The sequence below is a fragment of the Phaseolus vulgaris genome, chromosome 1 (genome assembly GCF_051622355.1).
Source record: "Phaseolus vulgaris cultivar YP4 chromosome 1, ASM5162235v1, whole genome shotgun sequence".
Lineage (NCBI taxonomy): Eukaryota > Viridiplantae > Streptophyta > Magnoliopsida > Fabales > Fabaceae > Phaseolus > Phaseolus vulgaris.
The window spans coordinates 29,997,090-30,010,485 of NC_143498.1; the positions used below are offsets into that span (position 1 = coordinate 29,997,090).

At 33.2% G+C, this 13,396-nt stretch overlaps 1 protein-coding gene across 1 annotated transcript; it reads right to left on the minus strand.

Moving 5' to 3' along the window:
• Positions 1-11,745: 11,745 nt before the first annotated feature.
• LOC137815801 (BTB/POZ and MATH domain-containing protein 4) lies at positions 11,746-13,140 on the minus strand. The gene is made up of 4 exons (XM_068618913.2): positions 12,800-13,140; positions 12,379-12,718; positions 12,029-12,308; positions 11,746-11,951 (listed from the first exon to the last, which is right to left on the minus strand). The coding sequence occupies exons 1-4, from the start codon at positions 13,123-13,125 to the stop codon at positions 11,746-11,748; spliced, it is 1,152 nt and encodes a 383-aa protein (XP_068475014.2). The 5' UTR covers positions 13,126-13,140.
• Between the last annotated feature and the right edge of the window lie 256 nt (positions 13,141-13,396).

Consider the following 13,396-nt stretch of genomic DNA (forward strand, 5'->3'; position numbering starts at 1 on the left):
GTCCTTGTGCTATGCCTATCATCTTAGTGCCAAAAAAGGATGGCACATGGCGAATGTGTTCGGATTGTAAGGCCATCAATAACATAACAATTAAGTATAGGCATCCCATACCTAGACTAGATGATTTGTTGGATGAATTACATTGTTCAAAAATCTTTTCAAAGATTGATCTTAAAAGCGGCTACAATCAAATCCGTATCAAACCGGGTGATGAATGGAAGACGGCTTTTAAGACCAACTTTGGTTTATATGAGTGGTTAGTTATGCCTTTTGGTCTAACTAATGCACCAAGTACTTTCATGCGCCTCATGCATCATGTTCTTAGACCTTTCATTGGTAAGTTTGTTGTTGTTTACTTTGATGACATTCTCATTTATAGCTTATCTTTGAATGACCATAGGTTGCATGTTAGGCAAGTTTTAGAAACCCTTAGGAAGGAACATTTGTATGCTAATCTTGCTAAATGTATGTTTGCTCTTGATCATATAGAATTCCTAGGGTTTGTTGTGAGTTGCAAAGGGGTCCATGTGGACAAAACAAAGGTGATGACCATTCAAAAATTGGCCTACACCGAAATCTTTGAATGAGGTCCGAAGTTTTCATGGACTTGCTTCTTTCTATAGAAGATTTGTCCCAAACTTTGGTACCATTGTCGCACCACTCAATGACATAGTGAAAAAGGATGTGGTCTTTCAATGGGGAGAAGCACAACAAAATGCTTTTGACACTTTGAAAGAAAAATTGACTAATGCTCCCATCTTGGCCCTTCCTAATTTCACTAAGACATTTGAGATTGAGTGTGATGCTTCAAGCATAGGTATTGGGCTGTTCTCCTTCAAGAGGGCCACCCCATAGCCTATTTTAGTGAGAAATTGAAGGGAAGTCATTGATAAGTGTCTAATTTCAGTAATATTTCATATTAAAATATAGGCACTTATGAGGATTTATTGCTAATTTACATATAAAATAATCCCTAATTTATGAATTTATACCTTTTTACATTTTTTATGATCTTTATTTGAATAAGAGTATTTTATTCCCAAATTTGGTGTTAATTGCAGATTTCTAAGGAAGATTGGAGATTTGGATTAAAGATGAATGATTTGAGCTAAAAAGATAAAGATAGAAGGTCCCAGAATGGAAAAGATGCAAAGAAAGATTGGGCTTTTTTTTATGTTTTATCATTTAGCCCATTAGCGCGACACAATAAACAACCTAACCCTAGAAAACTAGGATAAATAGAGGGCTAGAGGCTCAACCTTAGGGTGCGAAAAGAGTTTTGAATTAATTGTGTTGGCACTGATCAATAAGAAAACAAACAAAGAATTAGTTGTTTCAATTGGAAAAATAAGGATTAGTTTCATCTCTCTCACTCTCAAGTATTTTGATTAGCATGTCAATATTAAGTTCTTTGATTGAAATTGATGCCCGTATAAAAATCATTTATATCGATTCCTCGCATATAAAATCCTTAAGAATGTCCCCTAACTATCGATCCCTCGCATAATTATAAGAACAACTTAGAACGAAGCTCAGATGTTTAATAGCAATTAACATTTCAAGTCTATTCCTAGCACTCAAATATGTTAAGTATTGTTGTTTAGGTCCGAACCCTAAAAATACCTCCCGGTCAGATTTAAGATTCTCAATTTGTCACGGAAAATTAAAAGTAAAACAACAATACCAATAATCAATCAAGAACTGAATATTAATATATAAAATATCACCTCAATACATAAGAGTTTGAGCAGATTACTCCCAATCCCAAAGGGTAGAATTAGCCACGCATACTTCTATCACCTTCCATTCTCCCAATTGGGTTACAATTCACTCTATGGTGTTTTCCTCTTAATTGTTCTGTTTTTATATTTAGCGATTCTTGTACTTGATAATTCACTGTTCCTTATGGGATCGATATCCGTCCTTAGGGACAATTATTACTTTTGACAAACGCGGTGCACTTGCCGTAAAAAGTCATCAGTCATCTCAATTATTCCACCTATGATAAGGAATTATATGCACTTGTTAGGGCTTTGTTTACTTGGCAACACTATCTTTTTCCCAAAGAGTTTGTGATACATAGTGATCATGAATCTCTTAAATATTTGAAAAGCCAAAACAAACTTAACAAGAGGCATGCTAAGTGGGTGGAATTCATTGAGCAATTTCCTTATGTGATCAAACACAAGCAAGGCAAAGTAAATATTGTGGCAGATGCTCTTTTTAGAAGATACACTTTGCTAAATCTTTTAAGCTCTCAATATCTTGGTTTTGATCACATTAAGGAACTTTATCATGATGACCTTGATTTTTCTCTCATCTATCAAGAGTTTCTTAAGGGAGGACACAAAGATTTTTTTATACAAGATGGCTTTCTTTTTAAAGGAAAACATCTTTGTGTTCCTCATTGCTCTATTAGATTATCTCTTGTTAGAGAAGCTCATGAGGGGGGTTTAATGGGACATTTTGGGGTTGCTAAAACTTTGGATGTGTTGCATGAACATTTCTTTTGGCCTCATATGCATAAACATGTTCATAGTTTGTGTGATAAATGCATAGCTTGCCGCAAAGCTAAGTCTAAAATGCATCCCCATGGTCTATATACTCCTCTTCCTATCCCTTCAATGTCTTGGGTAGATATATCTATGAATTTCATCCTAGGCTTACCCAAGACATCAAAGGGAAAGGACTCCATTTTTGTGGTAGTGGATCGTTTTTCAAAGATGGCTCACTTTATTCCTTGCCACAAAGTGGATGATGCATGCCACATTGCAAACCTCTTCTTCCAAGAAGTGGTTCGCTTGCATGGGATTCCTAGGTCTATAGTGTCCGATAGAGATCCCAAGTTCTTGAGTCACTTTTAGAAGACCTTGTGGGGCAAGCTTGGGACTAAGCTTTTATTTTCTACCACTTGCCACCCACAAACTGATGGTCAAACCGAGGTGGTGAATAGAACTTTGGGACAACTATTGAGATGTTTTATTTCGGGGAATCCTAGAGTGTGGGAGAATTTACTACCCCATGTTGAGTTTGCATATAACCGTGTAGTAAATTCTACCACCTCACATTCTCCTTTTGAGTTGTCTATGGGTTTAACCCCCTAACACCTCTTGATCTTCTTCCTATTCCCCTTCTTGGAGATGTCTTGTGCAAAGATGGGGATGAAAAGGCTTCTTTTGTGAAAACCTTGCATAAAGACATCAAGAAGAGAATTGAGAAGAAGGTTGGCAAGTATGCTGAACTTGCCAATAAAAGGAGAAAAGCATTGTTGTTTGATGAGGGCGATTGGGTTTGGCTTCACTTGAGGAAGGATCGCTTTCCTACTCAAAGGAAGTCCAAACTAATGCCTCGAGGGGATGGACCTTTCCAAATCCTCAAGACAATTAATGATAATGCTTATGAGTTAGATATGCCTGATACATTCTTAGGTAGTCATACTTTTAATGTCAGCGATCTAACTCCTTTTTCTGTAGGTCTCTAGAATTCGTGGTCGAATTCTCTCCAACTCGGGGAGTATGATGGAGATCAAGCTCAAGTGGACATGGAGGCCAATCAACAAGATCAAGAAGAGGTAGAGGCACAAAGAGAGGACGCTCATGGAGGTCAAAGTCCACCTCAAAGGCTTACAAGAAGCATGTTCAAAGCTTTAGGAGCTAGGGGACAATTATTTTCTCTTTTTGTAATTTCTTTGGTTGAAGGTGCTTAGAGGGAAACATTAGAAACCTCTTTTGTTATAGCATCTTGTAGGATTTAATTAGGAGCTTTAGGAGGGGGGGTGCGTTAGTAGATAGGTGTAGGAGTAGAATAGGAGGTGCCAAAGTGAAGGAAGAGGTCACACCTTCCTCATGCCTTGTAATTGGCGCCGGTTCTAGAACTTGTTTAGGAGGGAAATTTGAATTTGTGTAGCTTGCATTTCAGCACCTTAGGCTATAAATAGAGGTGCTCCCTTTGTAAAATTCAGATTGGAATTTTAATTAGAGAAACTATACTCATTTTTTGAGAGAGCATTGGAGAGCTTTTGAGCCTTCTTCTCTAGTCTTATCTTGAAGGATCCATGGTGTCCTCAAGTGGCGGCAGCACACTCATCTAGGAGCAACCATCCTTCTAGTGGCGTGATCATCCAACCATACATCCATCTTCATGAGCACTCTCTTCTCCTTCCTTTCTTCTTTTGTTATTTCCTTGTCTTAGCTTGTTTCCTTGTTGTTTTTGGTTCGGCATTTTCAGATTTTAATTGTGTTGCTTCGGTTCTTTTGTGTTCCTTGCTGTTCTTCATCTTTCTTCTTCATTTTCCAGCTTTTGGTTCGGTACATTTTTATTTTCCAGCATTCTATTTCAGTTTGCTTAGCTTTTGTTCCTTTTTGTTCGGTTCAATTTGACTATAATTGGAACTTCCATACGAGTTTGTGTTTTGACACTAGTTTTGGTGAGTTCTTGTTCATAGAACCTTTATCCAATTCTATGAAAAAGTGCCTATCTCATAACCAACTCAAGATGATTCCTAAGAATGTCAAGAATCATTCTAATTGTGCTAGTGGAATCACATCAAAATACGTCTAGTGTGTAATTCTGGCCAAAAAAATACGGTAATCTGGCAGTGATTTTGCAAAATTTATCACAATTAATTGGCTTACTTTTTTTTGTAATTCCAGTGCCATTGTTGAGATAAGATCTTGAACTTTCCGTGGTTACAATTTTATAATCCAGTTTGCTTTATAAAATTCCAGATAAATCTGTGAAGTCACGCACAGTTTGCACAAAAATATTTTCCAGTAGTTCTGTTTTTTGTTTTCTTCATCTATTCTAGTGCTTTTCTCTAGGTTTCTTTTATGTGCCATCCTTTAATTAAGTACCTTATTTTTCTTGCTTGTCTTTTATTCACTATTCTTTGTGTTTGTCATATCTCTTGTATTCCTTTTGCTATAGCCTTTCTTGTTTACACCTTTTCTTGTTTGTCTTTTGTTGTTCTTTAAGTTTTGTGGTGCTTTGGCTTTGAGATAGAGTGCTTTTGCTTTGACATATTTCATTTGAGGTTACTAAGGCCTCAAGAGCAGATTGGTTGAGGGAAGTATTATTTCTTGGAGTAACTTGAGTGATTTTTTACTCTTCAACACATTCTTATAATTGTTCTTTTTGCTAACCTTGTTTTCTTAAAATTGGTTGTTCTTGTGTTTGCTGTTTTCCTTTTCTAATGGATACATATTCAAGTGTTGAATCTTCAAAACCACATTCTACTCATAAGGCTTATGTTCTTAATGAGTTAAAAGAAGCAAAGAGAGCTCTTGCTCTCAAAGATGAAGCGTTGCAAAGATTGGAAGAACGGATGGCAAAAGTTGAGTTGAAGCAAGAAAGATCTTCACATTCCATTCATGGAAGACATAATTCTCCTAGGCATTCTTCCAAAGATTCTTCCAATGCTCACGGCCATGGAGAGGATTATAGAAGAAGGCGGCATCATCATCATTCCCATGGAGGAAGCCACCACCGTGAACAAGGACATCACCAAGAAGCAAAGCCTCAATTTCCTTTTGTAAAAGTACCTAGCTTTAGTGGTGATAGTGATCCTAATTTGTATTTAGTGTGGGAGGCTAAATGTGAACAAATTTTTAAATCCAATGAGGTTGATGAGGATCAAAAAGTGAAAATAGCCTCTTTAGAATTCATAGATTATGCCATGAAATGGTGGCATGGTATTGTAACAGACATTTGCTATAACAAGAGACCTCTCGTGGTCTCTTGGAACGATTTGATAGAGTGTATGTGCCTTAGATTCGTGCCACCACACTTTAGGAAAGACCTAATGTTGAAGCTCCAACGGTTTCAACAAGGCACGCTAAGTGTGGATGCTTATTTTAAGGAGTTAGAAACGCTTTTACTTAAAGTAAACATGAAAGAGAGTGAGGAAGCTTTGATAGCTAGGTTTGTGAGTGGTCTAAGAAGGGATATCCAAGATATTGTTGAACTTCAAGAGTATTCCTCTTTGGGATCTTTGGTTCACATTGCAATGAAGGTTGAATCCCAACTTGCAAAGAAAAATGCTTTTAAAAACTCTCCCAGTGATGGCTACTACAACAATTCTTGGAAAAATAAAATAAAAAATTCAAACCTTCCTTCTAAAGATTCTTCTTTCAACCCTAAAGAGTCTAAGCCTTCTACTTCTACTCATATATCACCAATCAAATCGTCTAGTAAGAAATGTTTTAAATGTTTAGGATATGGTCACATAGCTTCTAATTGCCCTTCTAAAAGGAATATGTTTGTGCATAATGGGGTAGTAGTTAGTGAGCATGATTCCGATTCATCTAGGCATTCTTCACCTTCTAAGCCATCAAATGAGATTGAGAGCGAAAGTCCTTGTGAAGGTGACTTATTGATGATAAGGCGAATGTTGGGAACAATTCCAAAATCTTTGGATGATACCCAAAGAGAAAATATTTTTCATACCCGTTGTCTTATCAACAACAAGTTATGTTCCTTGATTATTGATGGGGGTAGTTGCACTGATGTGGCTAGTACAAGAGTTGTGGAGAAGTTAGCCTTACCCACTATCTCTCATACCAAGCCTTATAAATTGCAATGGTTAAGTACCGAAGGTGAAATCATGGTTAACAAACAAGTCCTCATTAACTTTGCAATAGGAAAGTATAAAGATGAGGTTTTATGTGATGTTGTGCCCATGGAAGCAACTCATCTTCTTTTAGGAAGGCCTTGGCAATATGATAAACATGTTTTACATGATGGCCTATCCAATACAATGTCTTTTTCCTTCCAAGGGCGCAAGTTTATCTTAAAACCCCTCTCTCCCAAAGAGGTTCATGAGGACCAAATAAAAATGAAAACTAAAAGAGAAAATGAGAAAGCAAAAGAAGTAAGTACTAAACCGAGTCACACCACTTTATCCACTAAATCAATCATGTTGACTCGTGCTATGCCTCAAGTTGAACCTCAAAGGTATTCTTCTTCTTTATCTTTTTCATTACCCAAAGTTCCTATTTCAACACCAACTTGGTTAAAGAATGTTAGGGATAGTTTTTTCATACCTCCTAATGGTTTTCACCATTTAAGAGGACTTTTTCCAAAAAATATCATCATTCCCAAACAATTTTTTCCAACTTGGTCTGTTTATAGGACCTCCTTTTTTGAACTCCCACTGCTTACAAATTCTAAGTCATGTTTGCCTTTTTCTTATTCAATTGTTAATTGTAAAAGTAAATTGACTTTCTTATATGCAGGGATTCAGAATTCGTGGTCGAATTCTCTCCAACTCGGGGAGCATGATAGAGATCAAATAAGAGAGGATTTTACTAATGGAGGAAGAGGCCATTCACCCAAACATTTGAAGTTCTTCCTTCTAGTCTTGTAAAAATTTAAAGAAGAATTAAAATAAAGAGAGGACCAAGCCTAAAGCCAAAAGTAGACTACAAGCTTTCAAGAATGGGCTTCAATTAATATCTCTCTTTATAGTTTCTTTTGTATAAATTTGTAAATAATATAGAATAGTGTTTAAGAAGATGCTAAGAGGGAAACCTAAAGATACCTCTTGTGTAAAGCATCTTTAGATATTAGCTTTAGGAAAAGTCTAGAAGGTATCCCTTCATTCTCCACTTTAGGCGCTAGAAGTGGAAGAGTTACAAGGCAACCTTGGATAGCTTCCTTTGTAAGCTTCTTGTAAACTCATGACCGGTCCTTCTCCTATAAAAGGAGGGCTTGAGTCCTTCAAATACAGATTTGACAGAAATTCTCCCAAATTGGTGAGTGATTGGAACCTCAAGTGGCGGCATCTACACTCATCTTGAAGCTTTGCATCCTTCAGGTGGTGTGTTCCTCTCCAAGGACTCCAACCACATAAGTTCTCTTCTCCTTTCCATCTTATTCATCTATTTCCATTCTCAAATAAACTCTAAAACATGTCTTAGGTATTTCTAGTCATTGTAATCGGTTCATTTGCATCTTTTCTTACTTTTGTTCGGTTCATTTGATTTCTAGGATGTTTTAATCGGTTCATTTGCTTCCTATCTTGTTTTTGTTCGGTTCATTCGATTCCTAGGTAGTTTTAATCGGTTCATTTGCTTTCTTGATTATTCTAATCGGTTCCTTTGACATAAAATGGGTTTCCATATGAGTTTTGGTTTGGTTTCTTATGATTTGGTGAGTTCTTGAATGAAAGAACATTGATCCAATTCTAGAAAAGTGCCTAATAATATTCCAATTCTAGAAAAGTGCCTAATAATATTCCAACTCAAGTTGAATCCATAACATATCCTTGAAATATCTCTATCATGTTATTGGAATCATATCACCCCTAGACCTATTTAGTTTGATTTCTTCTTGTCGATAAAAAAAAACTCATTCTACTATCCATAGTTGTTTTATTCTCTTTAAGAATGTAGGTTTGGTTAGAAACCTCTCTTTTAGTAAAAAGGTTATAACATCCCTTAAATATATATATTTTTTTAATTTTATTTATTATTGATAATAAAATAAGAAAATAAGTAAATGTAAGTATCTATCTAAAATATCATGGCTAGAAACAAAATAAGGGGATAATCACTTTAAAATTAACCAACTCGCAGCAGTATAGAATATCAAACTATATAGATGGAATGAATCTACTCATGTTGACTCATGGATAGATACAACTGATGCATAAATGTTAACTCATTTCAGTCATACTTCATCATATTTATCAATATCTATATTTACCTCATCTAGAATGGGAATATAATAATGTCATGAACAATGGAGCATAAATTTCTTAACCAAAAATTAGAGTTGCAACCTTTAAGATGACCTGAACTAAACATCAAGGTTTCCTAACCTCCCTTACAATATTTCACACTCCATCACAAGCGTAGAGATAGTTTGACATGTTTTACTATGATAATATGATTAAAGTTTGTCCTTATTAGAAATAACCTTCACATATATTCTCTTCTATCTTGCTTTTACTTAAAGAACTTGAATTTACATCTTTATTATTTTTACTAAATTGATCATGCTAAGATTTCATTGTCACTACATGGTTTTGGAACTTTATTTTTTATTTTTTTTATAGAATCTGTCACCTGACACTCAATTCTTCTCAACTTATTTCATTAAATTATTTATAGTTTCATCATATTTTGTCATTGTTGTTAGGGTACTGTTATTAGTATTATTATTATAAAAAATAGTTAATTATAATTTATTTATTTCTCGTCAAAACTCAAGGTCGGAGAGTTGGAGTGGTTTCCGAAGTGATCCTCTGAATTGTAGTTCTGAGTTGCTTTGAGATCATGGTGGGATGAGGGAAGTTTCACCTGTTGACAAAACTCCAACAATCAAGTCAGTGAGAACATAAAATATCAGTGTAGTATATATGACATAGAATAATGTTTGCCTCAAATCGGAAACTCATGGTCCATTCGTAACGTTTTTTGACCTCTCTTTCTTTGAAAGACTGTAACAAAACTTTCTCGTCTGCCCCTCGAATCCCCTGCTAGTCAAGAGTGGTGTTTTTATTTTATCGGAAAAACAAGAATGAAATAAATAGAGGTATTTCAGGGATACCTAAACCCTTATACAAAAACAGGGACATCCTTTAGCCCCACTCCCATTGTGAGCTTTAAACGGACAACTCGAGAAGAAAAAGCTCAATGTCTACCCATACCCAAATACAAAAAATACCACCTCTAACCTGAATCAAACCTTTCTCGTCTAACCTTGTATTTTGGGTTAAGTGTGTACTTAACTAGTGAATAAACAAACTTAAATACAATAAATAACCAAAACATTAATAATCAAATCCACCTATATTAACTATCAAACCCAACCTATAATGATCGAGATTTAATCCGATCTTAATCAAAGAATACATATTCATATTTATTTATAAAGAGACCTAACTCTTGGAAGTATTTTACTAATAGTATTCAATAACATTTAACTTCACATTCCTATAAACCGTGGCAAAAAGGATTTCTCTATAAAGTACCAATACCGGAATAAGTTAAAAGAACATGTATGTCCTTAAAAACTACATTTTTCTTAATTATTTTCATATGCATGTTATTGGAATTTGAATAGCTAAAACTTTAATTGGTTGTCTATATATCATTAATGCATTATTGATCTTTAGGACACATTCCAATCAATAAAATAAAATAAACAATTCTTTAACCATAGGTAATATGTAATATACAAAATTCATTTATCAAAATTAGTTTATAAACTAGCAGGTAACAGATAAAGTAGCTAATAAATAATTCTTAATATGCAAGTTTCAATATGATATACTAATTTATTGGACTAGACTAAAAGTATTTGAGAAAACTAATTTATAAATCGTCAAAAAAATGTAAAATAAAATTAAAAATTAAATAAATAAATAAATATTATTATGTAATCAAATTTTTAATTTTCTTAAAGTATTTAAATTCTTATTAATTTTTTATCATTTCTATTTATTTTTTAAAGTTGAATCTTTTTTATTTGGATAGTCATTTTTATTTATAAGAGTTTATATAATAAATATTAATAAAAATTAATATTTAAAGTTTTTAATTTTTTTTTATTAAGTTAAACTACTGTTATGTTGTATTATTTTTTATTTTATATTATCTTCAAATAAACATCATGAAACATTAATTACTTTAATTTGTAATATTATATATTTTAATTTAAATTATATGGAAAAAATAGAAAATAACTCAAAAGTATTAATTATAGTATAATAATTAATTAGTTATATAAAATTGAAAGATTTTTAATAATAAATAAAGTTAAAAAATAATAAAAGATGTATTAAAATATAAAAAATAACAATAAAAATTGAATAAGTTATAGTTAAAAATTAACTAAAACAACTGATGAATTAGAAACTTATAAAATAAGTTATTTAAAAATATTATATTAAATAATTAATAATAATTAATTATTCTTATGGCGAAATAGGAAATAATTCTTCTTTTACAAAATGCAAATCACCATTTTTTCTAATGAAAAGTAAGAAATTGATTGATTCACTTAAATATACTAGAGAAGGTTTCACTTTTAATAAAAGATATTTAATGGAATATTTAGAATGAAAATGTTAGGTTACTCACAATTATTCTAAAATTTCATTATTTCAACAAATTTACAAATTTTGTATGATCAATTTAGAATCAACGAGATGATGTCAGAAATAAATTTAAATGATTAAATCCAATCATAAAGTGAGGAAATATAAGTCAAGAGACTCTAATATAAGTCTAGCTCAATTTATTTCAAATTCCATTGCATAAATTTCAATAATAATCTATAAATATAGATCCTTACCTATCTTCTATTTCTAATTAAATGCCTCTATAATCTAAACAAAACATGAATTTTATGATAAGGGTATAGTGTTTTATTTAAGTGCTATAATGTGTATATATTATATATTATGCTATTATTTTTGTTGTTTTAAACCGTTTTAAAAATAGTACTAATTTAAATTAAAAAATTTATAAGAGAATAACGAAATAATTCATTTTAAGTTATATTTTCTCAACTAAAAATTACATAATTATGTTTTATTTTGGGGAGTTTTATATATCTATAACAAAATTAACAAATTTGTGCAATAAATTAGTATAATGTATCCAAAATAAAATTGAAATAAAGGAAATATAAAGTAAGACAATAATGTCTGTAATTAAAATTATACAAATAACAGTAAACAAATTAAACATTATCATTACACAATGACAAACATTTTTGTTTCTTTTAGTTTTGTTTGTGCTACCAACCCAGATGGTTTTCTTCGTCACTGGAAGGATTATAACTTGTGCTTTCAGCTTCTATTTCATTTGGCTCATGTGTTTCATCACTGTCAACATGAGAAGATTTGACACACTCAATTTCTTTTGCCACAGTCTTTAACAGTTCATATTGAAGTAGTGGACATTTTTTCTTAAGATGCTTGAAACCATGAGATTTCAGTACAGCTGCAACGAGAGAAATCAATCACAATACATCTCAAATAATTTTGTCAAACAACAATGAATTAAGCAAGAAGACTCACACTCAAGATTTTCTGTTGAGAATCGCAGACATATGGACTTCAATTGGATGGCATCATAGCAATCAGAAATGATAAGAATTTGAGCAACAGAATTTATAGATATATGTTTGCAAAGTACAGATTCGCACATCAACTTTAGCCTTGGTAATTGGTACTTGTGTGCAGCAGCCAGCAACTTTGTCACATACAACTTTGACAGAGAAGTCATGGTTGAAGGCACTGAGAAATGGAGTTCTTCATCTTCTATAAGAGTGTCTTTATAAATAAAGTGAAGTAATGCCTGAACACTAGTAAAATTAGATACCAAACAAATGGTCACACTGAAAATACAAAATGAAATGATGTTGTACCTTGAGAACCTTAGGTTCCATGTCATTAACAAGTATCTCTCTATCAACCTTCTCAGTTTCATTGAAAAACTGATCTTTAAACACACTTGATCTAGCTGCCAATACAATCTTATGTGCATAAAATTTGTTTCCTCCAACACAAAAAGTAACATCAGATGATTGTTCATCTTCAAACAACATCCCAAAATGTACTGCAATGCTAGACTCAGGAACCTCTATTATCATAGAATTATCTAGGGTGGTGGGCAAAACCCCAACAGTGCAATTTACTTGTAGACAATCATCTATGAGATACGTTGAGTGTTCAAGGTGAAAACTTTTGTAAAAACGCCTAATCCCCCTAACACATACAACAAGAACATCATCATAAAGCAGAAAAAACAGATAAATTAAATTGTTAATGATAACAAATGAAACAAACCACATTTCTCCTGTTGATAGAGTGTAAGGGTCAGTCCCTAGGGTGCCATTAAAGTGACCGAGGACGAAGTGTTCATCGTCCCCACTTTGGTCATGCATGACCAATTCAAACTTAGCACGAACATCATTTGCATTGGAAACAAGCACAACGAAAACCGAGACATAAACCGCGGCGTTTTCTTGGGTGTCTATACCATCTGGGTAAAAGTATATGGCCCATTCATACCCTCCAACATTGAACGTCTCACTTGCAATAAATTTTCCCACTCCAATTCCCTTCACCAGAGAATATCCCTTTACCTTGAACTCATGTGAACCCTTTACCATCTCTATCACTGATTCTGAACTCCCTGAGTTGTTCATCGTAGGGTTCATTTTCTATGTTATGGTAACTAGATCTGTGAGCAACAGATAGATAGGTGATAGCACTTAATTGCTGCTAATGGAGATTACTTCTGCATTTCACACAAGCTTCACATAAATACTCTCTCAGTTCCATTAAGTGTTACATATTTTTATTTAATTATCCTCTTCCAGAACAAAACATTAATTACACAGTGTCATTTCTAATCTACCATTCACTTAATAATTAATTAGT